At 40.7% G+C, this 27932-nt stretch overlaps 1 protein-coding gene across 1 annotated transcript in view; it reads right to left on the bottom strand.

The window, feature by feature from the left end:
• Positions 1–12049, bottom strand: part of prpf4bb (pre-mRNA processing factor 4Bb) — a 36513-nt gene extending 24464 nt beyond the window's left edge. Inside the window, exons 1-2 of the mRNA XM_034166886.1 lie at positions 11921–12049; positions 285–360 (exon numbers count right to left, since the gene is read on the bottom strand). Coding sequence (XP_034022777.1) covers positions 285–360; positions 11921–11979 — 135 coding nt within the window. The 5' untranslated portion in view covers positions 11980–12049. The remainder of the gene's footprint in view (positions 1–284; positions 361–11920) is intronic.
• Positions 12050–27932: the final 15883 nt, after the last annotated feature.

The following is a 27932-nucleotide window of genomic DNA, read 5'->3' as shown; positions in this document are numbered from 1 at the left end:
GCAATTTTAACATGACATTTTACACTGTTCAAGTTAACCAGGTTAATCAAATTTCAAGGTTACAGACAGTTGTGTTTGTACACTGGTGACCAGAGGTCTAAGGCACAAACCACATATCAGCTACTCAAAGCAAAGAAGAACTAGAAGCAATCTGTTGCATGTCTTGCCCAGAGAATTTCAGGCAAATGTGTTCAAATCAAAAATAAATGATGAAATTCAAAGCTGGCTAGTGAAGGCTGAAATAATGTTTATAATACCCGTATCTTACAAGTGTTCACACCTACCTCTTCTTCTTCTTCTTCAGATATGTCCCCACTGTCTTCATTGCCACTTCTCACATGGCTTTCCAGATCTTGCTTCCTGTTATTAAAGAACACAAAGTGGTTTAGAATATATAGTATATTTCTGGAGGAAACAAAACTATGTAACATGTGTGTTACACAGTGGTGGGCACAGATAACCAAAAAATTAACTTTGATAACAGATAATCAGATAACTGAAAAGTTATCTTTGATAAAGATAAACCGATAATCCACCAAAAATGTATCGGAAGTTACACACACATATATATATATATATATACACACCAATAAATTCCAGTATTGTCTCTGGTACATTTGCAACTACTAACAAGCTGAATTTGAGTTTTAACACCACGATCGTTTTTGGAAGCATCAAAAGCGACAACAGAACCAAACAATGAGCCCGCACTTCTATGTTTGAACATCCTGCCCCCTGCTGGAAGCTCCAGTTTACTACATAGCTTCTAGCACAGAAGCAAGCTGAGAGCAGCCACAAAGCCAGCTCTCTGCCCAATCACAACGCTCCGGTCAGGCGGAGGTCTTGAAAAATAAAGTCATGCTGACTTATGGTTTGGTGTGAATACTGATACAAGAACTCCATTAATGTCAATTCTGTCATTTGTACAAAGTTAAAATATAACATATATATTTTAATGTTGAATAATGCACTAATTCTGAGGTTTTGTAACAAACACAGACAGATCGCAAAGCATTCTGGGTAAAAGTGCCTCTGCTAAACACTGATTGGTTCAGTCATTCATTATGTAAACCAACACGTTAATGTGACATGTGTCGTCTGTTGGTGTTTACAGATAAATGTGCTTTTGTAAAATATTCCATTTTTTATTTGTAAAAACAGGCATTTTGACGGAGCCCTGGAAGTGTCATGCAAAATGTTTTGCATGTGGAGAGAATGTGCACTCATTTTATTAGTGCCGTGCGCACGTTTATGATGTTGTAAAACGTGCACTCAATATTGTCTTCACACATAAATGTTGGCTCTACACTGTGCGAGTTTTGGCCCTTTTTCAGATGATTTTTCATTCGTGTGAGAATTTTTTTGGACCGAGTTTCAGGTTAATCGCGCGTCCTACATCGTGTAGTGTACATGGATTAACAAGCTGCGTTTGACATCTCACGACCACCTCCTGATCACCGATTGTATGGTCAGATGAAAATCAAACCTGTTTGATACTATTCTGGTCGGCCGTCGTGAGGGTATCCTGCTGCTGAAGAGCAATAAGCATCCAACCACTCGCACTGTGCATGTGCAAACACAGCAGAGCTGTCTTATAATGTTTTTTTGTTGTTTTGTTTTTAAACTTTGATGTCTCCCATCGAGAGTTTTTGTAAATTAAATTTGGAAAAAAAAAAAGCTTACGTTTTGCTTCTGAAACACGAGTTCGACGTGTGGTTTTTGAACGTACAATGTGTGTGAGAACAGAAATCGGGCGCTCTGAACTTTTACACCATGCGGTTTTGTTGTACAGTTTGAACTGAAACTGAGTACAGTGATTAAAAATATTATACAGTGTCTGCTCAGCTTCAGGACGAATACTGCCATGAACTGCCATGAACACCACTGGCCAGTAGATGGCAGCAGAGGCCTTGAAAACTTGCCAAAACAAAATTCCAGATAATCCGTGTCTGCTACATTTAAGATGCATGGAATTTAACAAACGCAAATACAATAACAACATCTATAAACCCAGAGAATATATTCACGAGCGTTTTAGGCACTAGAGTTTAATGCTGTTGTCCGTGGAGCCTGAACAGAGTGTCTGAAATGCATTTGTCCTGTCGTGAACGTACTGAGATTACCCTATCCTACCCATAATAATCCTACTCACTAAAACCTTAAAAATTAGCACATTACTTTAAAACTAAAACATATATCTGATATTTTCACTTTATAAAACTTCAGACATGACAGTAATTTTAAATAACTTGTCCAAAATTAGTTTGGTTAAATTTGAACCATAAGTTAAAAATGTATGCCTCTGGATGACTTGGGTGATATTGCCAGTGTATCAGTATGGTGTTAAAGGAAATGATTTTTTTTTTTTTTGTGACCAGTTCTCCTTTGCCTGCAGAGGATAGAGTGGTTTCTCCTGGAAGCAGCTCTCTTCTGTTTGCAGAGTGTATAACTGTACATCTGTTACAAAACTTTTAACAGGTAGGTGCTCAACTGATTTTAAATTTTAAAAATGTTTGCCGCTGTTCAGCTTTGTTTACTACGTTATCGGACAAAAATTTATCGGAAGATAATTACTCCGATAATGGTTTTTAAAGTTGTCTAAAAAGATAATAATGAATTATCGGATAATTATCCAATAATTATCTTCGATAATTAGCTGTTATTGGATGATCGGAACTGTGCCCACCACTGGTGTTACATATGTAACTGTGTGTGATGGGGCTGTGGGAGACGGCCGCCTCTCCAGGAGGTCAGTTTTAGCTCTTTTTTTTTTTAAGCGCTCTTTCCTTTCCTCCCCCCTGCACTCCTCACAAAGACATTGTGTGCTTTATATGGGGCCGTCAACAAATTACCACGGCAAAAGGAAATGCTCAGGAACCATCAACAAATTACCATGGCTAAAGGAACTGCATTGATAAAAACTCAATAACGTCACATTTATGGTTTGTAGTGCCACCAAACTCACATCACACATCTTTGAGCTCCTTCTGGTTGTACTATAGCACTGAGATTGGAAAAACATATTATATACAGGCATGCACATAACTGGTACTCACGGTGCTTGTGCGTGCTAAAAATAAACACAAGGGAAGCACTTCATACACTCAACAAAAATATAAACGCAACACTTTTGGTTTTGCTCCCATTTTGTATGAGATGAACTCAAAGATCTAAAACTTTTTCCACATACACAATATCACCATTTCCCTCAAATATTGTTCACAAACCAGTCTAAATCTGTGATAGTGAGAACTTCTCCTTTGCTGAGATAATCCATCCCACCTCACAGGTGTGCCATATCAAGATGCTGATTAGACACCATGATTAGTGCACAGGTGTGCCTTAGACTGTCCACAATAAAAGGCCACTCTGAAAGGTGCAGTTTTATCACACAGCACAATGCCACAGATGTCGCAAGATTTGAGGGAGCGTGCAATTGGCATGCTGACAGCAGGAATGTTAACCAGAGCTGTTGCTCGTGTATTGAATGTTCATTTCTCTACCATAAGCCGTCTCCAAAGGCGTTTCAGAGAATTTGGCAGTACATCCAACCAGCCTCACAACCGCAGACCACGTGTAACCACACCAGCCCAGGACCTCCACATCCAGCATGTTCACCTCCAAGATCGTCTGAGACCAGCCACTCGGACAGCTGCTGAAACAATCGGTTTGCATAACCAAAGAATTTCTGCACAAACTGTCAGAAACCGTCTCAAGGAAGCTCATCTGCATGCTCGTCGTCCTCATCGGGGTCTCGACCTGACTCCAGTTCGTCGTCGTAACAGACTTGAGTGGGCAAATGCTCACATTCGCTGGCATTTGGCACGTTGTAGAGGTGTTCTCTTCACGGATGAATCCCGGTTCACACTGTTCAGGGCAGACGGCAGACAGCGTGTGTGGCATCATGTGGGTGAGCGGTTTTCTGATGTCAATGTTGTGGATCGAGTGGCCCATGGTGGCGGTGGGGTTATGGTATGGGCAGGCGTCTGTTATGGATGAAGAACACAGGTGCATTTTATTGATGGCATTTTGAATGCACAGAGATACCGTGACAAGATCCTGAGGCCCATTGTTGTTCCATACATCCAAGAACATCACCTCATGTTGCAGCAGGATAATGCACGGCCCCATGTTGCAAGGATCTGTACACAATTCTTGGAAGCTGAAAATGTCCCAGTTCTTGCATGGCCGGCATACTCACCGGACATGTCACCCATTGAGCATGTTTGGGATGCTCTGGACCGGCGTATACGACAGCGTGTACCAGTTCCTGCCAATATCCAGCAACTTCGCACAGCCATTGAAGAGGAGTGGACCAACATTCCACAGGCCACAATTGACAACCTGATCAACTCTATGCGAAGGAGAGTGTTGCACTGCATGAGGCAAATGGTGGTCACACCAGATACTGACTGGTATCCCCCCCCCCCAATAAAACAAAACTGCACCTTTCAGAGTGGCCTTTTATTGTGGGCAGTCTAAGGCACACCTGTGCACTAATCATGGTGTCTAATCAGCATCTTGATATGGCACACCTGTGAGGTGGGATGGATTATCTCAGCAAAGGAGAAGTGCTCACTATCACAGATTTAGACTGGTTTGTGAACAATATTTGAGGGAAATGGTGATATTGTGTATGTGGAAAAAGTTTTAGATCTTTGAGTCCATCTCATACAAAATGGGAGCAAAACCAAATGTGTTGCGTTTATATTTTTGTTGAGTGTAGGAGGAAAACAATAACAGATTGTGGGAAAAGTGTTTCTGACAGTAATAAAAGTATCTATCTACCTGTTTTCAGTGATACCTGCCTTGTACTATAGCATATGTACTAACTATAAATGCCATAGCACTGGACAGATATCAGTGTCTTTCCTTCACCTGCAATGAGTTCTGAAATATACTGGAACCTCATGCAAGTATGTGTAAATCCTTTAAAGAGATTAAAACAACAATATTTATGGTATAAAACAGTGACTTTATTAATATTTATATATAAAATGCACGCTTACAAATTATTGCCCCACAATAAATTCCTAAATAACACCATGTGAGTTTGTACCCAAACTACTTATGCCAGTCAGCAGGAAAACTCCACAGACACATACAGCACAGTATCATTAAAAAGCACACGTCATGTGCACCAGCTGTACTGGAGTCTACGAAATTCACCAAAATAAAAATAAAATTGATACGGCTGATTTCAGCATGCGGGCAAAATATATCTCGTCATTTTTGAATGGTTTATCTATTAAAGAGTAAAAACTGAAGGAAATCAATTGTAAGGCCTGAAAGAAGTTTCTGTAGGAAGTATTTTAGCCATAAGGTCAAGCGAGAGAGGAAAGTGTTGGTTTTTTAAATACATGAAAGACACTAGACTCATTGAGAGGATTTAGTGCTGCTATAACGGACTGTTGAAGAAGGTGGCAGCAATGCAACAATAAGGATGTCAGCTGCTGTTATATGCCACAAAAGAAGGGTTTGTTTTATTGTTCTCGACACGGTCACTTTTTCAGAAAAAGCATGTTTCGTGGCAAAATAAAGCACTCTCTCTCCATCCATCTATATATATATATATATATATATATATATATATATATAAAGTTTCATTTTATGACAAAGTAAATGGAACATGGAAACAAATTTTGTTGAAAATCTGCATCCAAACGCTGGTTTTGCAGCCCCGAATTTCACTTCAGTATGTGTATAAATAATTGCGCCACATTTAAAAATGTCAGTGATTGTAAACACATTTTAAATATGAATAGAATTATTGGACACGCACCTGAGCACTGGATGTTTGGTTGCTGACCGGTGGTCAGGAGCTCAGCAGTTCCCCTTACCAATACGTGTGCTGTGGGCTTTGGGGCTCGCTGTGCCTCTTCCATGCCCTTCTGGACCCAGGCAGAAATATTAACTTTGGTGACATGTTTCTTCATCTTGCAGTGCTCTAATGTTCAGAGGGCTTTACCAGAAGCTCAAGCTTGCGGACGAATTCATACAGTAGTGTTCAGAATAATAGTAGTGCTATGTGACTAAAAAGATTAATCCAGGTTTTGAGTATATTTCTTATTGTTACATGGGAAACAAGGTACCAGTAGATTCAGTAGATTCTCACAAATCCAACAAGACCAAGCATTCATGATATACACACTCTTAAGGCTATGAAATTGGGCTATTAGTAAGAAAAAGTAGAAAAGGGGGTGTTCACAATAATAGTAGCATCTGCTGTTGACGCTACAAACTCCAAACTATTATGTTCAAACTGCTTTTTTAGCAATCCTGTGAATCACTAAACTAGTATTTAGTTGTATAACCACAGTTTTTTATGATTTCTTCACATCTGCAAGGCATTAATTTTGTTGGTTTGGAACCAAGATTTTGCTTGTTTATGAGTGTGCTTGGGGTCACTGTCTTGTTGAAACACCCATTTCAAGGGCATGTCCTCTTCAGCATAAGGCAACATGACCTTTTCAAGTAGTTTGACATATCCAAACTGATCCATGATACCTGGTATGCGATATATAGGCCCAACACCATAGTAGGAGAAACATGCCCATATCATGATGCTTGCACCACCATGCTTCACTGTCTTCACTGTGAACTGTGGCTTGAATTCAGAGTTTGGGGGTCGTCTCACAAACTGTCTGCGGCTCTTGGATCCAAAAAGAACAATTTTACTTTCATCAGTCCACAAAATATTCCTCCATTTCTCTTTAGGCCAGCTGATATGTTCTTTGGCAAATTGTAAGCTCTTCTGCACATGTCTTTTATTTAACAGAGGGACTTTGCGGGTGATTCTTGTAAATAAATTAGCTTCACACAGGCATCGTCTAACTGTCACAGCACTTACAGGTAACTCCAGACTGTCTTTGATCATCCTGGAGCTGATCAATGAGTGAGCCTTTGCCATTCTGGTTATTCTTCTATCCATTTTGATGGTTGTTTTCCGTTTTCTTCCACGTGTCTCTGTTTTTTTTTGTCCATTTTAAAGCATTGGAGATCATTGTAAACAAACAGCCTATAATTTTTTGCACCTGCGTATAAGTTTTCCCCTCTCCAATCAACTTTTTAATCAAACTACACTGCTCTTCTGAACAATGTCTTGAACATCTCATTTTCCTCAGGCTTTCAAAGAGAAAAGCATGTTCAACAGGTGCTGGCTTCATCCTTACCCCCTTTTCTACTTGTTTTTACTAACAGCCCAATTTCATAGCCTTAAAGTGGATATGACACAAAGACAATATAGTCTTATTACATGTAACAAAGGTTATATAATTCGGTCAACCTAAGCATTTTGGGAAAATGGACGCAATTCTCCCGTTATATATAACATTTGAACATCCCGCCACTGAAAAATGTGCACGCCCCGTGACCAACTTCCCGCTGAGCACCAAGCCTAAAATACGTCACTACGTGTAGACCGTATCGGCTTGCGCGCCTGGCGGCCATTATTAACACTTTTTTTAGCGGCAGAAACTTTGATTAAACACAGCTCTCAGAGACCTGTTTGTCGATATGCCTGACCAGTGTGTCGCAGCAAGTTGCACAAACACAAAGGCGAAAGGTTTTAGCCATTTCAAGTCCAGACAGATTGATCGAAAGCCGCGATGTTGTGCGATGCACGAACTGTCAGGCTGCCACTCGCACACCCGCATTTGCTCTCGACAGCAGACACCTTCCTCTACCGTCTCCATGTTCTCACACCACTGACAGGAACACATAAAATGTCAACCCCAAATAATATGTTCACAATAATCTTGAAATGGTCAAGGAACTTACGTAGTAAACATGGCGGCAGCATGTAAACACGGTGGCGGCATGTTCACTGTTGTTTTCGGCGATCTTTTTCAAAACTTTCACTGTTTATTTCCTGTTCTTTCGTGAAAATAACGTAACTAAACACAGATGAATGCAATGCCTGGCACTCGAACACGGCAAAAACCTGAAGGTAATGATGGTGGTCCGCAAGTAATAGCTACACTGTCGCGGCTCCGGAACAATAACAAAGGCAGCAAACAGACGCTCGAATCGAAAATGCTATTACAGTAATTAGAGTGTTATAAACAGCAGCAACAAAAATCAAAGCCTCCCCTACCTTTCCATATTCTGCAGCCTTTCAAAATCCATCGGAATTGACACGTCGCTTGCCTCTGCTTCGGCTCCACCATAAACACCGTCGGCATTATTTTCGCTGCCAGAATGCTCCTGGTTTGAATGTTCATCCGAAAGATACGGCTCCAATCTGTAGGGTCTAATCACTGCTGCGACATCCTCAGAATCAGAGTCAGAAATAATACACACTTGAAAAGGAGTCAGAAAAGTTCTTGATCTCATCACTGTCCATGCTGAGGTCCATCTGTTCCTGTTGTTAATCTAACGTACAAAGACGGGAGTCTACACGCTGTGACGTCACGGCATCACGTGACCGCTGATGGAAAGCTACCAGCGCGCTTTCCAAGAAACACACTTTTGAGAAACTGTACAAACTTTATTTCTCAGTGATAATAATTAAAACCACTTTCAACTTACTACGAGGGCTGTCCATAAAGTATAGCTCCTTTTTATTTTTTTCAAAAACTATATGGATTTCATTCATATGTTTTTACGTCAGACATGCTTGAACCCTCGCGCGCATGCGTGAGTTTTTCCACGCCTGTCGGTGACGTCATTCACCTGTGAGCACTCCTTGTGGGAGGAGTCGTCCAGCCCCTCGTCGGAATTCCTTTGTCTGAGAAGTTGCTGAGAGACTGGCGCTTTGTTTGATCAAAATTTTTTCTAAACCTGTGAGACACATCAAAGTGGACACGGTTCGAAAAATTAAGCTGGTTTTCGGTGAAATTTTAACGGCTGATGAGAGATTTTGAGGTGATACTGTCGCTTTAAGGACTTCCCACGGAGCGAGACGTGCAGCACTCCCAGGCGCCGTCGTCAGCCTGTTTCAAGCTGAAAACCTCCACATTTCAGGCTCTATTGATCCAGGACGTCGTGAGAGAACAGAGAAGTTTCAGAAGAAGTCGGTTTCAGCATTTTATCCGGATATTCCACTGTTAAAGGAGATTTTTTTTAAATGAAAGATGTGCGGGCGGATTGCAGCATCGGCTTGCAGCCGCGACGCTCCGCCACAAGAAAAACACCTCCGTTGGAAGCCTTAAGGACAAGTTGGAACATGTCCAGCTGTTAAACAATTTCTCATATACTCACTCCACTGAAAGCCATCAAAAGCCGCCTGGATTTTACAAATGGTTATCAACACGGAGGTGTTTTTCCTGTGCCAATAGAGCCAATATTGCGTCCAATAGAGCCTGAAATGTGGAGGTTTTCAGCTTGAAACAGGCTGACGACGGCGCCTGGGAGTGCTGCACGTCTCGCTCCGTGGGAAGTCCTTAAAGCGACAGTATCACCTCAAAATCTCTCATCAGCCGTTAAAATTTCACCGAAAACCATCTTAATTTTTCGAACCGTGTCCACTTCGATGTGTCTCACAGATTTAGAAAAAATTTTGATCAAACAAAGCGCCAGTCTCTCAGCAACTTCTCAGACAAAGGAATTCCGACGAGGGGCTGGACGACTCCTCCCACAAGGAGTGCTCACAGGCGAATGACGTCACCGACAGGCGTGGAAAAACTCACGCATGCGCACGAGGGTTCAAGCATGTCTGACGTAAAAACATATGAATGAAATCCATATAGTTTTTGAAAAAAATAAAAAGGACCTATACTTTATGGACAGCCCTCGTATACTGTTTGTATATTGTGATATTTATATCAGTTTTACCTAATTTTTTTTAGGTGTCATATCCACTTTAAGAGTGTGCATATCATGAATGCTTGGTCTTGTTGGATTTGTGAGAATCTACTGGTACCTTGTTTCCCATGTAACAATAAGATATATACTCAAAACCTGGATTAATCTTTTTAGTCACATAGCACTACTATTATTCTGAACACTACTGTAGAGTCTTGCTATTTTCCCGTAAATGTCCACCTCCCGCTCCAAACATGTCCACTTAAACCTATTTTTTACACCACTATTGATGTCTTTAATGCGCCCTTTGTCCCCCCTCTGTAATTTTGGCCATTTTACAGACGCAGCCCGACAGACCAAAACTTGCAGAAAAACAAAATGTCCACATCCGGGTATTTTCAGTGACTTTAGATTTACAGAGATTCTGATTGGCTGAAAAGTTTGCCGTTGTAGAAAAAGTAACCAATGACCTATTGCGTTTTAGCATGCAGTTTCAGCGATGCGGTTCCTTGCATATGAAGAAAAGTTTAACAAGCATGGCTGGCCCCACTGCACCTCTCACCCACAAATTTTTCTCTTTGGATTTACACTGATCTCAGAAATGGTCCAGAAAGCCAGAAAAAGTCTGAAATCTGCAGAGAATTCTCTTCCCTGAAAGTGGCTATTGATATGGTACTTGCATTCCTTTTTCAAAAGGTTACCCATACGGCATCAAATAATAAAACACCAAGATTGCAACTGACTAATTCCAAGCTCAAAACGTAGGGGTAGGGTTGTGCATGAACCATGATGTTGGGTAGTTTAAATTACAATGGTTGCCATACTAACAGCAATTAAATTGTTTGTGCACGGTACAGTATCAATAACGACGTACTTGGAAATAAGTGCTTGCACTTTCTTATGTTATACATTTTACACAATTACACAAGGTCAAAATATGTCAATCAGGTATTGCGAAGACTTTGCGCCTGTCCATCTGTACTCCACATAAGTCCAGTCCTATTACTGCCAGGGTCTTCAAATTCACAGAGAACATTCTTGGGACACAGACCTTGGATAAGTTCCAAGATGGCTAACCTTGAGCTATTATAAGAGGTCAAAAGGTCAAATTCTATTTCCTATTTTTATGCTCATATGGCTGAGGGTATTTCAGGCTTGTGTTTTATTTTTAGATATTTTAATAGATAGATATTTAGATATTTTAAGCAATACCATTTAAATCAGTGTTTCTGTATCCCCATGTTTTTTCACCCTGCAGCAGATATGCATGCTGATCTCTGATTTAGCACAAATTTTATGCAGAATGCCCTTCTTCACACAACTCCAGATGTACGTTGTCATCTTGACCCTGGACGTCCTCAGTGGGAAGCAAACAATTATTTGCCCGAAACTAAAATGATCAACTAACAGCAACATAAAAAACTGAAACAAGTAATTCCATTAGCTTTCTGGAGGTCTTCCAAAACACATCCAGGGAAGACCAAGGACACACTGGGGGAAATCCCCAAGAAACTTAAGAGGACTTGGCCAATGATAAAGACGCGTGGGATAAGCTGCTTGATGATCTACTGCCACTGTGACCCAGACCCGGATAAGCGGCAGAAAACCAATGAATGCTTACCAGCGTAAACTAACAGTGCCGCACTCAGCAAGTTATGGTGAATAACTCCGAAGACTGCAAGAACCACATATCTAGGTGCTTACGGTTACGTAATGTTAAGAGTTGGGAGAAACAGGACAGGAAGCTGTTATATATCTGTCACCGTGTGAACATGGCTCTGCCGCCCTTAGCATGATTTTTTGCTACATGTAACTGCTAATATTTCCAACTTAAAGCTAACAAGCTACAATTACCGTCTGCCTACAAACTCACGGAGATGTTAAATAACTCAGTTTTTAATAGTGAGCTTCGGGTGGGGATAAAACACAACACAGATGCTGCTGAGCCGAACTTGTTTAAGTTACTCATTGATCGAAACTTAACGATAAATTAGCTGCAGCACATTAGCTCGGCTGCTCCGAACGCCGATTAGCTTAGCTAACACAATGTGAACACCGCTAACATGTTAGCTCCCCCGGCTCTTAACTTACGGAATACCAAGTTTATACTTAAAGCAGGAATCGTAACGAAAATTATAACCACGTCTATGTAATCTTAATTTAAAAAATGACTTACACGTGTTCGTTGCCATTATTCATTCTTCTGGAAGTAATATCAATCTGAACGTCAGCCATTTCCCACAGCGGAGAGGGCCACCTTCTTCTTCAGAGTGTAACTATAGAACCACAACGGCCTCACCAATGTGGAACGCCACCAGGCGTGTCGGAGGTGCATTACAATCGGAATGTGTTGCTTGAACTTTACGTTTAGTCCACCAGGGTGTCTACTTGTGCCTTGAAAGTTTAAATTTATCTATTTATTTTTAACTAGTAGGTCAAATAAATAAGATGATAAGAAGATGGCCTTAGTTGTTTGTTATCATTATTGGGGTTGTTGTGTACTGGCAGAGTGCACATGTGCCACAGACCCCCGAAAACGAAGAGTGTTTGTGTTACTTGTTGGGTGTGATATTTAGAATAAAGTGGCTACTGATGATGCGGCATTATACTTTGCCTCTTTGTACAACACCAATAAGAAATTGCCATGATTATTGTATTGTGACATATAGAAAGCAAATGCACGAACCCGTAACATTGTACTGTACACAATACGCAAACTGCTATTAGGGTTGTGCGTGAACTGTGACATTGGATAGTTTAAATAACAGTAGGTTCAGTGCTAACAGCAATTTGCAGTTTGCTCACAGTACAGTGATACGGTGCAACAGCCTATTTCGAAACACCGTACATAGGTGGGTTCACAACACGCGTACACTCTGTACACGCTGGGAGGCATATTAGCTTATCAGAGTACAACAAAACTTAATATAAAAGAAAAAAAGGCAAAAGCTAATAGAAAAAACACAAAACTTAAAAATATCTGTGGTTTGTACCATATTTTTAGATGGGTTTTTGTCCTCCCCGTGCATGCTGGTAGGCAGCACCAAGGTGGTCCATATTTTACTGTATGGTCACATTAGCTACAAATGGGAGTGACAAGCAGTTGCTGTTTGGCTTGATGGGCGTTCCCCGGGTGTGGCCAGCTCGTGGTTACTTGGTGTTAATGTGTGCCTTATAGGTGGACGATACCGGGAATTTTGGTATTTATCCAATACCAAGTAATTACAGGCCCAGTATCGCCGATATCGATACCGATACCTTTTCATATTTAAGCTTCATAGATCCAAAGGATCCAAAAGACCTAGGATAGAATTTCACCAAACATTGTACATGACAAAATACTTTATTATCACAATCAGCATTTTTGTTTAAAAAATATCATTCAAGTTGAATGACACAACTTAAAACTAAATCTCCTGAGGTAGAGGGCTGACAAACCACAATACAAGGGTGCGCTGCTCCATGTTGTGTGACACAGCGCAGCACTGCTCTTACAGACAGAGAGTAGACATTGATGAATCTGCGTGCGCAGCAGTCAGTGCATGTGGGAGAGAAAAAAGCTTGAGTATCGATCTTTTTACACGAGGATCGTTCAATATCAATACCAGCGTTGGTATCGATATTATCTATATTAGGATTGATCTGCCCACCTCTAGTGTGCAGTATTTAATGATAGATTATAGGACTGAAAAAGCAGTCAATGTCACTCTGAGTTTTTCCTCCATGCTCTACTGTTTAACGGAACCAAAATTTGCTTGATTTGTTTCAGTCCAGTGTCTTTCACAGTGATGTTCCTGAATCGCTAGTTAGCATGCTACCATGTAGTGTAAGATGTCTTGTAAATCACTTCAGAGGTGTTACCTGGTTACAAAAACAGCAATTTCATATTTAGAAGTGTCTGTTTCTCCCTAACTTTTATAACATATATAAGAAAAATGTCTAATTTTAGATTTATACAAAAATACAGCTGTTTCGGAGCACATGCCGCAATCTTGGTTTATTTTGTTCAAGCAAGCAGCCAACTATCTTTTAATGTGGACTGGGAGTCACCGTGTCTCGTCACTCAGTATTTTCATAAAATAGACTTCTAGTCTATTTTGGCCCTGCCTAGCTGGCTGCATATTGACTGTTGTCTCTTGTCTCTGCAAAATTCCCGCTCTGACTGAAATTCTAATCCAATTACATTTTTTTTTCCACAAATCTGATTGGTTAATCGTGTGAGATTTAAGACCGTATAATATCGGGTGTACGGTGGCAAAGTATTCGACCGCTTCACATTTGACGGATTACTCTGCATCCTGAGCGCGTGCGCTGCTACGCAGATTTCAATTAATGGCGTGGTCAGCTGAGAACGGGAGATGTGGCGTAGCAACAACGATGCGGAAATGGGTAAATTTAAGATAGCATGCGAAAGTACTGATGTGGATTCTGATACAGAATTACCATTTCACATTTAATGGATTACTCCACGCCCTGACCGCTGCTGAAGCAAGGGTGAAAACGTTGTTGCTAACAGTAAGCCTCCACGACCGAAATTACCTACAAAAAAAAAAGTGCAAACGATAAAATTGGGTTAGAATGGGAATAACCTCCTTGTGTCTGATGATTTGCGGATGTTCATTCTGGATTATGGTTCCACTATGCACCACTGGTAAAACTCCTTTTTACCGGCTCTGCTAAGGCGTCACCGGTAAAGCTCAGTTTGCAACTGTAAAACCAGCATGAACATCTGCAAATGATCAGACACAACAGGGTTATTCCCTAAATGAACATCATCATCGCTTTGCCTCTGTTACATGTAGCTAATGCAACTTCAGGATTATGGGCTTGAGGAGATCAGGTGGGAGGAGCTGGAGGAGGAGGAGGAGATGTTGCCATATAAAAGAGGCGATCAACTTGTTCACTTCAGGGAGCTTTGGTGGCTTCTTCCGTGAATGATTCAGGTGCTTCTTTGCCTGCTTGCTTGCTTGGATGGTTTGTGTGTAGATCTGTTTCCTCACCAGTAAACATCACACTTGAGTCCTCCAGTTAAGTAGTAATGGAGCAAGGACCAGTGCACCCAGCTCTTAAAGGTAATGACAGATGACACTCTGATTTGTACAAACCAAGGAGGTTAAAGTTTGGACTGCTGATTCTGAGCATTGTTTGCAGGAATGTTTTGACTGTACTGACTGGGACATGTTTAAGCAGTACTCTGATAACCTGGATGAACTCACTGATGTTATATGTTCTTATGTCACTTTTTGTAGAGACATGATTGTTCCCTGTAAGAAAGTTAAAATTTATCCTAATAATAGACCATGGGTCACTAAATCAGTGAAATCTTGTATAAAGAAAAAGAAGGAGGTCTTTAAAAAGGGAGTAGACTCGGACCTTCTTTTAGTTACCAAAGAGCTTAAAACAGAGATTCCTAAAGCAAAACAGACCTATAAGTCTGAGTTGGAGAAGAGGATGGCTGCTCATAATCTTGGGTCAGCTTGGTCTAGTATGAAGGCCATTGCAGGCCTCCAAAATATGGAAAGCAGCACAAATATTATTTTAAATGGCTTCAACTCACATATTGAACTAGCTAATGCTCTTAATTGTTTTTTTAATCGTTTTAACATATCTGATTTTAGTAAGGAAACTCAGGAACTTGGTCTCAGGCTCCGTGACTCTCAACACGTCTCCCTTCACCAATGGGATATAGAAAAAGCTTTTCTTAGCACAAAGATAAATAAGAGTCATGGTCCAGATAATATCTGTGGCCATTTACTTAAATCTTGTGCAAAAGAGCTGAGTCCAGTTTTTTATTATATTTTTAACTGGTCCTTGGAAACACAGCATGTCCCCAAAGTGTGGAAAGATGCTGTTGTGGTCCCAGTTCCTAAATCTAGTAATCCTACATCCTTGAATGATTTTAGGCCTGTTGCTCTAACATCAATTTTGATGAAGATCTTTGAGAAATTGGTACGGTCGGTAATGCTAAAAAATACTATGCATGCACTCGATCCGTTACAATTTGCTTACAGGCCTAATAGAGGAGTGGAGGACGCCACACTCACTTTGCTTAATCTGCTTCTCAGGCATTTGGAGGGCAGCGGGTGTCATGCCCGGCTTTTATTTGTTGATTTCTCTTCAGCTTTTAATACAATTCAACCCTGTATTTTAACCCAAAGGCTTTTAGAACATTTTAAATTAAGTAATAATCTCGTGGGTTGGATTTTAGACGTTTTAACAAACAGAACACAGAAAGTTAGAGTGAACAGGATTTTATCAAACACAGTGTGTTCTTCTACTGGCTCGCCACAAGGGTGTGTGCTCTCACCTCTGTTATTTATTCTCTATACCAGTATGTGTCAGAGCACTTTTAAAAACAGGTTCATTTTAAAATACGCGGATAATACAGTGATTGTCAGTCTGCTGCAGGATAACGAGAGTAGCCACGGTCCTGTAGTTGACCATTTTGTTAAATGGTGTGAGGACTCATATCTTCAGATTAATATATCAAAAACTAAAGATATGGTCATTGATTAAATAAAGCCCTACCATTATTTAATGCTTCAATCTTAAATATGATCAATCTATCTTTATTAGTTGGCTATGTACCACAGACTTTTAAGGTGGCAGTAATTAAACCATTACTTAAAAAGCCATCACTTGACCCAGCTATCTTAGCTAATTATAGGCCAATCTCCAACCTTCCTTTTCTCTCAAAAATTCTTCAAAGGGTAGTTGTAAAACAGCTAACTGATCATCTGCAGAGGAATGGTCTATTTGAAGAGTTTCAGTCAGGTTTTAGAATTCATCATAGTACAGAAACAGAATTAGTGAAGGTTACAAATGATCTTATGGCCTCAGACAGTGGACTCATCTCTGTGCTTGTTCTGTTAGACCTCAGTGCTGCTTTTGATACTGTTGACCATAAAATTTTATTACAGAGATTAGAGCATGCCATAGGTATTAAAGGCACTGTGCTGTGGTGGTTTGAATCATATTTATCTAATAGATTACAATTTGTTCATGTAAATGGGGAATCTTCTTCACAGACTAAGGTTAATTATGGAGTTCCACAAGGTTCTGTGCTAGGACCAATTTTATTCACTTTATACATGCTTCCCTTAGGCAGTATTATTAGACGGTATTGCTCAAATTTTCATTGTTACGCAGATGATACCCAGCTTTATCTATCCATGAAGCCAGAGGACACACACCAATTAGCTAAACTGCAGGATTGTCTTACAGACATAAAGACATGGATGACCTCTAATTTCCTGCTTTTAAACTCAGATAAAACTGAAGTTATTGTACTTGGTCGCACAAATCTTAGAAACATGGTGTCTAACCAGATCCTTACTCTGGATGGCATTACACTGACCTCTAGTAATACTGTGAGAAATCTTGGAGTCATTTTTGATCAGGATATGTCATTCAAAGCGCATATTAAACAAATATGTAGGACTGCTTTTTTGCATTTACGCAATATCTCTAAAATTAGAAAGGTCTTGTCTCAGAGTGATGCTGAAAAACTAATTCATGCATTTATTTCCTCTAGGCTGGACTATTGTAATTCATTATTATCAGGTTGTCCTAAAAGTTCCCTGAAAAGCCTTCAGTTAATTCAAAATGCTGCAGCTAGAGTACTGACGGGGACTAGAAGGAGAGAGCATATCTCACCCATATTGGCCTCTCTTCATTGGCTTCCTGTTAATTCTAGAATAGAATTTAAAATTATTCTTCTTACTTATAAGGTTTTGAATAATCAGGTCCCATCTTATCATAGGGACCTCATAGTACCATATCACCCCAATAGAGCGCTTCGCTGTCAGACTGCAGGCTTACTTGTAGTTCCTAGGGTTTGTAAGAGTAGAATGGGAGGCAGAGCCTTCAGCTTTCAGGCTCCTCTCCTGTGGAACCAGCTCCCAATTCAGATCAGGGAGACAGACACCCTCTCTACTTTTAAGATTAGGCTTAAAACTTTCCTTTTTGCTAAAGCTTATAGTTAGGGCTGGATCAGGTGACCCTGAACCATCCCTTAGTTATGCTGCTATAGACTTAGACTGCTGGGGGGTTCCCATGATGCACTGAGTGTTTCTTTCTCTTTTTGCTCTGTATGCACCACAGCATGTCTTTTTCTGGTTCTCTCACTCAGCCCCAACCAGTCCCAGCAGAAGACTGCCCCTCCCTGAGCCTGGTTCTGCTGGAGGTTTCTTCCTGTTAAAAGGGAGTTTTTCCTTCCCACTGTCACCAAGTGCTTGCTCACAGGGGGTCGTTTTGACCGTTGGGGTTTTTATGTAATTATTGTATGGCTTTGCCTTACAATATAAAGCGCCTTGGGGCAACTGTTTGTTGTGATTTGGCGCTATATAAATAAAATTGATTGAAAATTGATTGATTGATTGATTTTAGGAAGAATGGTAGCACACCTGGCAACACAACAATGAATGGTCAACCAGTTGGAATTGTGAAAACTTATAAATACCTTGGGACTATTATTGATGACTCGCTGAAGTTTGAGGCAAACTGTGAGGCGGTGTGTAGGAAGGGACATCAGCGCTTGTTCTGTCTCAGGAAACTGTCGTATTTTCACATTGGCCGAACCATGTTAACACTATTTTATCATGCTTTTATTGAATCTGTTTTAGCTTTTTCTTTGGTGGCATGGTTTGGCAGTTTGACATTGAAGGATAGGAACAGACTGAGTCAGATCATTAAATGGTCCAGTCGGTTGATTGGTGAATCACAGCTGAGTTTAGAGTCCCTGTACACTAAACAATTACAGCGGATAACCAACTGCATTATAGTTGATGACTCCCACCCCCTGGCTAATGAATTTCAGCTTCTACCTTCTGGCCGTAGGTTTAGAGTCCCAAGGTGTAGAACAAAATGCTACAGGAGTAGTTTTGTCCCAGCAGCAATTGTGCAACTGAACAAATCTTAGTAGGTTTGCATATGCTTATATACTCAACAAAAATATAAACGCAACACTTTTGGTTTTGCTCCCATTTTGTATGAGATGAACTCAAAGATCTAAAACTTTTTCCACATATACAATATCACCATTTCTCTCAAATACTGTGCACAAACCAGTCTAAATCTGTGATAGTGAGCACTTCTCCTTTGCTGAGATAATCCATCCCACCTCACAGGTGTGCCATATCAAGATGCTGATTAGACACCATGATTAGTGCACAGGTGTGCCTTAGACTGCCCACAATAAAAGGCCACTCTGAAAGGTGCAGTTTTATCACACAGCACAATGCCACAGATGTCGCAAGATTTGAGGGAGCGTGCAATTGGCATGCTGACAGCAGGAATGTCAACCAGAACTGTTGCTCGTGTATTGAATGTTCATTTCTCTACCATAAGCCGTCTCCAAGGGCGTTTCAGAGAATTGGGCAGTACATCCAACCAGCCTCACAACCGCAGACCACGTGTAACCACACCAGCCCAGGACCTCCACATCCAGCATGTTCACCTCCAAGATCGTCTGAGACCAGCCACTCGGACAGCTGCTGGAACAATCGGTTTGCATAACCAAAGAATTTCTGCACAAACTGTCAGAAACTGTCTCAGGGAAGCTCATCTGCATGCTCGTCGTCCTCATCGGGGTCTCGACCTGACTCCAGTTCGTCGTCGTAACCGATTTGAGTGGGCAAATGCTCACATTCGCTGCTGTTTGGCACTTTGGAGAGGTGTTCTCTTCACAGATGATGCGAAGGAGATGTGTTGCACTGCATGAGGCAAATGGTGGTCACACCAGATACTGACTGGTATCCCCCCCCAATAAAACAAAACTGCACCTTTCAGAGTGGCCTTTTATTGTGGGCAGTCTAAGGCACACCTGTGCACTAATCATGGTGTCTAATCAGCATCTTGATATGGCACACCTGTGAGGTGGGATGGATTATCTCAGCAAAGGAGAAGTGCTCACTATCACAGATTTAGACTGGTTTGTGCACAGTATTTGAGGGAAATGGTGATATTGTGTATGTGGAAAAAGTTTTAGATCTTTGAGTTCATCTCATACAAAATGGGAGCAAAACCAAAAGTGTTGCGTTTATATTTTTGTTGAGTATATTTAGATATTTATATACTTATTTATTTATTTGCCCTTTGCACACTAGTTTTAAGCTGACCATCTTTTTAGTGGTTTGAAGGTTGTGAGTCCTTGGTGGTGTTTGTTAACTTGTTTTGTGTATGTTCTTTGTTAGTATTTTTAATGTTTTTTATTGTTGTTGTTGTGTTGACTAACATGGACGCCTTTTTTCTGTTTTCTGTTTGCTGCAAGCCAAATCTACCTACGGGTACAAATAAAGTTACCTGAACCTGAACCTGATAGCAGCGTGGAGTCAGACACCCTGAATCCACTTGCATTTGACCTTTAGCTTGTGTGCTATAGATCTTCAAGATAGGGCCCTTTGCGTAAATGAAGAGGACCCCTAGAGATAAACTAAAACTATAATACAGCTAAATCTAACAAGAGAAAAAACAAAAACCATTATCAGAGACCTTAAATCACAACACTTGATCATAACAAATGCCTGATCTGAATCACTGTTGTTTTATATAGCATTTTTAAAAAGTGCAAAACAATCAAACACATCAAGTAGCTTCTAACACTGCACATGAATTCACACAACAGTCAGGCATGCTGTGCAGTCACTGGGTTATTATCTACACATGGCAGGTTTATATGAAGCTGTAAATTTTGTTATTGTGAGGCACCAAAGGACTATTTTTTTCCACAGCGGCATGAAAGTAAAGGAGGTGCGTAGATATATCAGCATTAACATTTATGTGCCGGCAGATGGCTTCTGGCAGTGAAAGCCTGCCTTTGATATTATCATGTGATTTATTTTTTCCCTTTTTTTAACATCTTGCATTCAGGAGAATATATATAAAATTCCATAGGTATTTGGACAGTGACACATTATTTTTTGTAAATATTTTAGCATTTGTACTCCCCTACAATGGAACAGAAATGAATCAAGATGAGCATGTAGTGTAGAATATTAGGTTTAATTTAACAGGTTTAACAAAAGTGTCAAATTGTCCATTTAGGAATTACAGCCTTTTGTATATGTGTTATTTCCATTTTCAGAGTCTGTAAGTAATTGGAGAAACTAAATATGAGGATTACAGACAGTTTGTGTAAATTAGAGTAAAAACATTGATATTGTTCATACAAATCATCACTTTTACAGCAAGTTTCGTTAAGTCAGGGGATGGTCACATAAACATTTCCAAGCCACTGACTCCAACAAGGAGACAAGTGAGGGAAGCCACCAAGGCGGCTGTGAAAGAGTTCTAAGCTTCTGTTGCTGTAACTAGGTAATCTGTACAGAGTGCAAATGTTGCCAGCCACAGCTTCACAGTGGAAAGATTTTCATACAAGAAAAGAGATCCAGTCTACGATCAGCTTTCTCATGTACCTTCTGGAAAATTGTAGTTGAAACTTCAGGCAAATCTTTTTTGTTTTTTTTCTATTGGCCACAGGACATTTGATCTTGGGTGGGAATGAAAAGTCAAACTTAGTCAGAATAGCTTTTATAAAGAACTGGTTAAAGACAGAAAGTATGCCAATTTCATATTTAATGCAATACACAGTTAATAAGAAACATTAATATGATGTCATGTATCAGCTTTCCCTGCAGTGACTTGACCCTTGAGCTACGGTGACCTTGAAATGCCAAGCTCAAGGTTATAATGACTTAAGTGAAACAGCTTGGAGCAAGTATAAATTAAACATGGTGGAAAGTGGTTCAGTTTTCACAGGACTGAACAGATGATAAGATCCCACAGAACATCCGCTAACTGAAAAATTAACTTTTATAACGCTAAAACGATAAACACCTAAAAAATTTAGCAGCTAACTTTTAGTATTGACTCAGTCGCGGCCACATTGGATCACACTGTCGGCTACAGTTTTATCTCTATATTATATATTTATAAACTGTTAACGGAGCTACGGCTCACGCGTTTTGCATTCACAAACACAAAACACAACAAATGCACGAAGAATAAATAGATAAAAAATAAAATCCCAAACGCGGTCATCGTCTTTATAAAAAGCAGTAAATCGCAGTATTAATAGTCACAGTTTATCTCTGTATCATATTTATAAACTGCTACAGGAACGGCTCACTGGTGTTGCTTTTGTAAACATGACACAAAACAAACACAACGAAAATAAATAAATAATAAAAATAAAATCCCAAACACGGTCCTCATCTTTATAAAAAGCAGCAAATTGCAGTATTAATAGTCCCAGTGTTGTGTGGGCCGCCAGAAGAGGAGGTACTGCTGACCCACCACCAGAGGGCGCCCTGCCTGAAGTGCGGGCTTCAGGCACGAGAGGGCGCTGCCGCCACGGACACAGCCGGGGGTGACAGCTGTCAACTCATGACAGCTGTCACCCATCTCCACTTCATCAATCCACTCCATAAAAGCCGGACGTCATCTCCACCTCGCTTCCGAGATATCATCTACCTGTGAAGGTAATTGTCTCTGCTGACTTAAACATTGAGTAATAATCTGAACTTCTTTGCAGCCGTATTCCTGTGGCGTTTCCTTGTCTGTGGGATTGGCGTCAAGTGTGATCAGCGACGGCTTCGCTTCACACTCCAGCCAGATAAGTGGTTACACAGGAGCTGCATCTTCACTGTTTGTGCTCCTCGCCAGCAGTACCAGATCCGACAGTTGGGGACGGTGACCACCTGGGAATTCGGAACTTTGCGGCTCCAGTATTCACCAGCTTCGGTGTTGGTGGAAATCGTGTGGTTCCGGCTCTTCTCAGGACAGACGTCTTCCATCCTCGAGCCTGCCCACACGTCACCGTTGTGTATTGACTATCAGATTCTGTGATTGTATAATCGTTGTGCACATTCACAACATTAAATTGTTACCTTTTGGCTCATCTATTGACCGTTCATTTGCGCCCCCTGTTGTGGGTCCGTGTCACTACACTTTCCCCAACACCCAGTTTATCACTGTATCATATTTATAAACTGTTACAGGAACAGCTCACCTGTGTTGCTTTTGTAAACATGACACAAAACAAACACAACAAAAATAAATAAATAATAAAAATAAAATCCCAAACACAAGTCACCTTTATAAAAAGCAGTAAATTGCAGTATTAATAGTCACAGTTTATCACTGTATCATATTTATAAACTGTTACAGGAACGGCTCACCGGTGTTGCTTTCGTAAACATGACACAAAACACACAAAAATTTAATAAAAAATAAACAAAACCCTAAACACTGTTATCTTTATCAAAAGCAGTAAATCGCAGTTATTAATAGTCACACTTTATCTGTACATTATATTTATCAACATTAACGGAAGTAACGGTTCACCTGTTTTGCATTCATAAACACAACATCAGTTCCTGTTCATAAACAGGAACTAACGTGTGATTTTAGGGTTTACAAACATTTTTGACTGTTAAACGTTACTCACTTTATCATAAATTTTTTTTTACCAGACTGAAAGTTAGTGGAACTAAATTTATCGGACGCTAATTGGTCCGCTGGTGGTTTTCAAAGTTAGCTGAAAAGCTAATCTGCTAACGAAAAAGTTAGTTTCGCTAATTAGTGGTTAGTGGATTGGCGGAACTGTGCCCACCACTGCACAGAACCATATACAACCCCTGGCAAAAATTATGGAATCACCGGCCTCGGAGGATGTTCATTCAGTTGTTTAATTTTGTAGAAAAAAAGCAGATCACAGACATGACACAAAACTAAAGTCATTTCAAATGGCAACTTTCTGGCTTTAAGAAACACTATAAGAAATCAAGAAAAAAAGATTGTGGCAGTCAGTAACGGTTACTTTTTTAGACCTAGCAGAGGGAAAAAAATATGGAATCACTCAATTCTGAGGAATAAATTATGGAATCACCCTGTAAATTTTCAGCCCCCAAACTAACACCTGCATCAAATCAGATCTGCTCATTAGTCTGCATCTAAAAGGAGTGATCACACCTTGGAGAGCTGTTGCACCAAGTGGACTGACATGAATCATGGCTCCAACACGAGAGATGTCAATTGAAACAAAGGAAAAGATTATCAAACTCTTAAAAGAGAGTAAATCATGACGCAATTTTGCAAAAGATGTTGGTTGTTCACAGTCAGCTGTGTCTAAACTCTGGACCAAATACAAACAACATGGGAAGGTTGTTAAAGGCAAACATACTGGTAGACCAAGGAAGACATCAAAGCGTCAAGACAGAAAACTTAAAGCAATATGTCTCAAAAATCGAAAATGCACAACAAAACAAATGAGGAACGAATGGGAGGAAACTGGAGTCAACGTCTGTGACCGAACTGTAAGAAACCGCCTAAAGGAAATGGGATTTACATACAGAAAAGCTAAACAAAAGCCATCATTAACACCTAAACAGAAAAAAACAAGGTTACAATGGGCTAAGGAAAAGCAGTCGTGGACTGTGGATGACTGGATGAAAGTCATAATCAGTGATGAATCTCGAATCTGCATTGGGCAAGGTGATGATGCTGGAAGTTTTGTTTGGTGCCGTTCCAATGAGATTTATAAAGATGACTGCCTGAAGAGAACATGTAAATTTCTACAGTCATTGATGATATGGGGCTGCATGTCAGGTAAAGGCACTGGGGAGATGGCTGTCATTACATCATCAATAAATGCACAAGTTTACGTTGATATTTTGGACACTTTTCTTATCCCATCAATTGAAAGGATGTTTGGGGATGATGAAATCATTTTTCAAGATGATAATACATCTTGCCATAGAGCAAAAAATGTGAAAACATTCCTTGCAAAAAGACACATAGGGTCAATGTCATGGCCTGCAAATAGTCCTGGATCTTAATCCAATTGAAAATCTTTGGTGGAAGTTGAAGAAAATGGTCCATGACAAGGCTCCAACCTGCAAAGCTGATCTGGCAACAGCAATCAGAGAAAGTTGGAGCCAGATTGATGAAGAGTACTGTTTGTCACTCATTAAGTCCATGCCTCAGAGACTGCAAGCTGTTATAAAAGCCAGAGGTGGTGCAACAAAATACTAGTGATGTGTTGGAGCGTTCTTTTGTTTTTCATGATTCCATAATTTTTTCCTCAGAATTGAGTGATTCCATATTTTTTTTCCTGTGCTTGGTCTAAAAAAGTAACCGTTACTGACTGCCACAATTTTTTTTTCCTGATTTCTTATAGTGTTTCTTAAAGCCAGAAAGTTGCCATTTGAAATGACTTTAGTTTTGTGTCATGTCTGTGATCTGCTTTTTTTCTACAAAATTAAACATCTGAATGAACATCCTCCGAGGCCGGTGATTCCATAATTTTTGCCAGGGGTTGTATTATGGTTGTCAGTCAATCACAAATCTGTGCCAAATATCATCTCAGTAGTGATGTTCTTGTCTCTGGTGCTGCAATTGAAACATCATGGAGAAACCACATGATGACAATTGCAAATGAACATTATACTACCAAAATGTCATTGTTTTATGCCTTTCATTACATTTATAAGTGATTGCATGAATGAGAACCTGAAAACCTGCTAAAACAAATATTCCCAATACTCCGTATACTCCTCATGAATGCAAACCGAATTTCAGACATCTTATGTATATTACTGTGGAACAAACAAGACAAACTGTTATGTGTCGGACGCGGTCGGAGCACCGACCCAGCGTTTGACAGGACCCAGCACGAAATAAGCAGAGCACGGTTCAAAAGATAACAGAATTTAATAATCATAATAAGTGCAGTGATAAACAACCAAAAATGTCCGCGGTCTGGTGAGGTGAAAACACGGTGCGCTCTCAGCAGCGCAAACGGTCCGGAGCCACAGCAGTTCGGACCCAGGGACCCCGCCGACATCCCCCCAGGTGGCCGCGACAAACCGAGTCTGTGAAGAAAGAAAACATGAGGTGAGTCCAACTCCACACAGAGAGACACAACTCAAAGGTGCACACAATCAGCAAACACTTCCTGGCTTAAATATATATCAGCTTCTCACCCTGCAGGCATGGAACAACTCAGTTCAAATCTCCACTGCAGCAGAAGCTGATTAGACAATTAGCATAACGTGACAGCTCAATAACACAAGGTGTGAGGGACACCAAATCCACTGTCATTACTTCATAAAAGTCACCAAAACCAAATTACCTCAGGAAGTGTGCTGAAGAGCGTGAGACCTCACCCAATCCTCCTTCACAGACTGTGGCGTCAAACCTGGAGCGGTCTCTGCGTCCGTAATGGTGAGATTGTTCTCCTGACATCGATCTCACACGTCTGCTCACAAGGTCGAGTCTCTGGCAATCACACACTGTGCATTCAAGGTTTAAATGCAGCAATCTCTGATCAAGACAGATACACCACAGCTGTGAGTCCTGATGACCTGCACGTGAAAACAAGCCTCAGGTGTTCAGGGTGAGGTCCTAATGCTCAGCCACTCAGTCCTGAATGCATACCACCTGGTGGGAAAAACAGAAACCAAGCCAGCCAAACACCCCAGCACACAACACAAACAGTGATGTAAAGGACAATAAGGGGGGCATTAAAGAGCAAACTTCACTTTCCTCAACAATAATGAGAACAGGATGAGATCGTGGCTCAAGGCAATTCCCATCATAAAAACCTTAAAAATATATTCATGAGAGTTTTAGGCACAATATGCAAAGAGTTTTACCTTGCAGTGTTGATGCCATTGTCTGTGTGCAGAGGTAGCGTTATCACAGTGCCCTCTAGCAGTTCACCATGCTGTTGACTTCTCGCAGTGCTGTCACCTCTCTGAGATTTTGCGAGACTTGCGTGAGATTTGAAACCTCAGTAGGGCAAATTGACTGGAAATGGCAAAGGGAGACCAAAAAGGAGGATGCATGTTTTTTTTTAATCCTAGTAGCTCAACCAATAATTGTCCTCAACTTAAACAAAAATTGGAGCAACTTTATTTTTTTGACCCCTGTACAAGCTGAAATGGGTCTCTGTCACCATGTTGTTGTTGTTGTTCTTTTTATGCAATAATGTCATAATTCTCTACCATAGATAGTCCAAATCATACAGTTTTGTAATACTTATGATCGTACAAAAACGTGTTATTTTCTTCAGTGTGACTGGAGCATTTTTAAATTTTGGTCATGGCCTGCAGCATTTTTGTGTTGGTCATTGTATACTGAGAATTGCCTGAAGTGTGGTACAGTTTAGCTCAAAATTGTCTGCAGACTCATGGACTGAAACAAGTTCCACCATTTGACTTCTTTAACACATACGAGGTCTATTAGAAAAGTATCCGACCTTATTATTTTTTTAAAAAACCATATGGATTTGAATCACGTGTGATTGCGTCAGCCAAGCTTGAACCTTCGTGCGCATGCGTAAGTTTTTTCACGCCTGTCGGTTGCGTCATTCACCTGTGAGCAGGCTTTGTGTGAGCACTGGTCCACCCCTCTCGTCTATTTTTTATTGCGAATAAATGTCTGAACGATTTGGAGCTTTGCTGCATCAATTTTTTTTCCAGAAACTGTGAGAGACCTCCAGGTGGACACCGTTTGAAAAATTAATATGGCTTTCAGGGACAATTTTATGGGGATTAAACAGAATAAGGAGTGATCCAGACGGTTTAAAGACCGCCCACAACTGCTGAGAGTGCGGCGCGCTCCCAGCCCCCATCGACAGGCTCAAACCCCGCACAAACAACCAGATCATTTCCAACGTGAAGGCTTTGTTGATCCGGAACCTCGTCTGACTTTCACAAAAAGGCAGAAGATGTGGACATCAGCACTTTTTCGGCACATTCCACCGTTACAGGATTTTTTTTCATGGAAAGAAAAGTGGAGGGACCGCGCCACGGAGCCGTTCATTACGCGGGACAAAACCACCTCAGTGTTGGTCTCTCAGAACAGCTTTCAGGTGGATTTCAGACAGATTCCGGTTGCTTTCCAGTCATGTGAATATCCGATTGTGATTGAGCATGAGCTGGACATCCCAGAACATGTCCCATGAGGCTTCATCGGCGTTGCTCCTCTGCACGTCTGTCTTAATGTGCCGGAAAAGTGCTGATGTCCACGTCTTTTCACAATTCCTGTACTAGTCAGATGACATACCGGATCAAGACAGCGTCCAGTTTAGAAATGAACGGCACATTTCACTGTTACAGGAGTTTTTGTCATGGAAAGAGAAGCGGCTCCACCACGCATCACGGTGCAGCCGCTCGGCGCAAAGC

This window comes from Thalassophryne amazonica, chromosome 1, assembly GCF_902500255.1.
Source record: "Thalassophryne amazonica chromosome 1, fThaAma1.1, whole genome shotgun sequence".
NCBI lineage: Eukaryota > Metazoa > Chordata > Actinopteri > Batrachoidiformes > Batrachoididae > Thalassophryne > Thalassophryne amazonica.
This window is presented reverse-complemented; position numbering and strand designations above follow the sequence as displayed.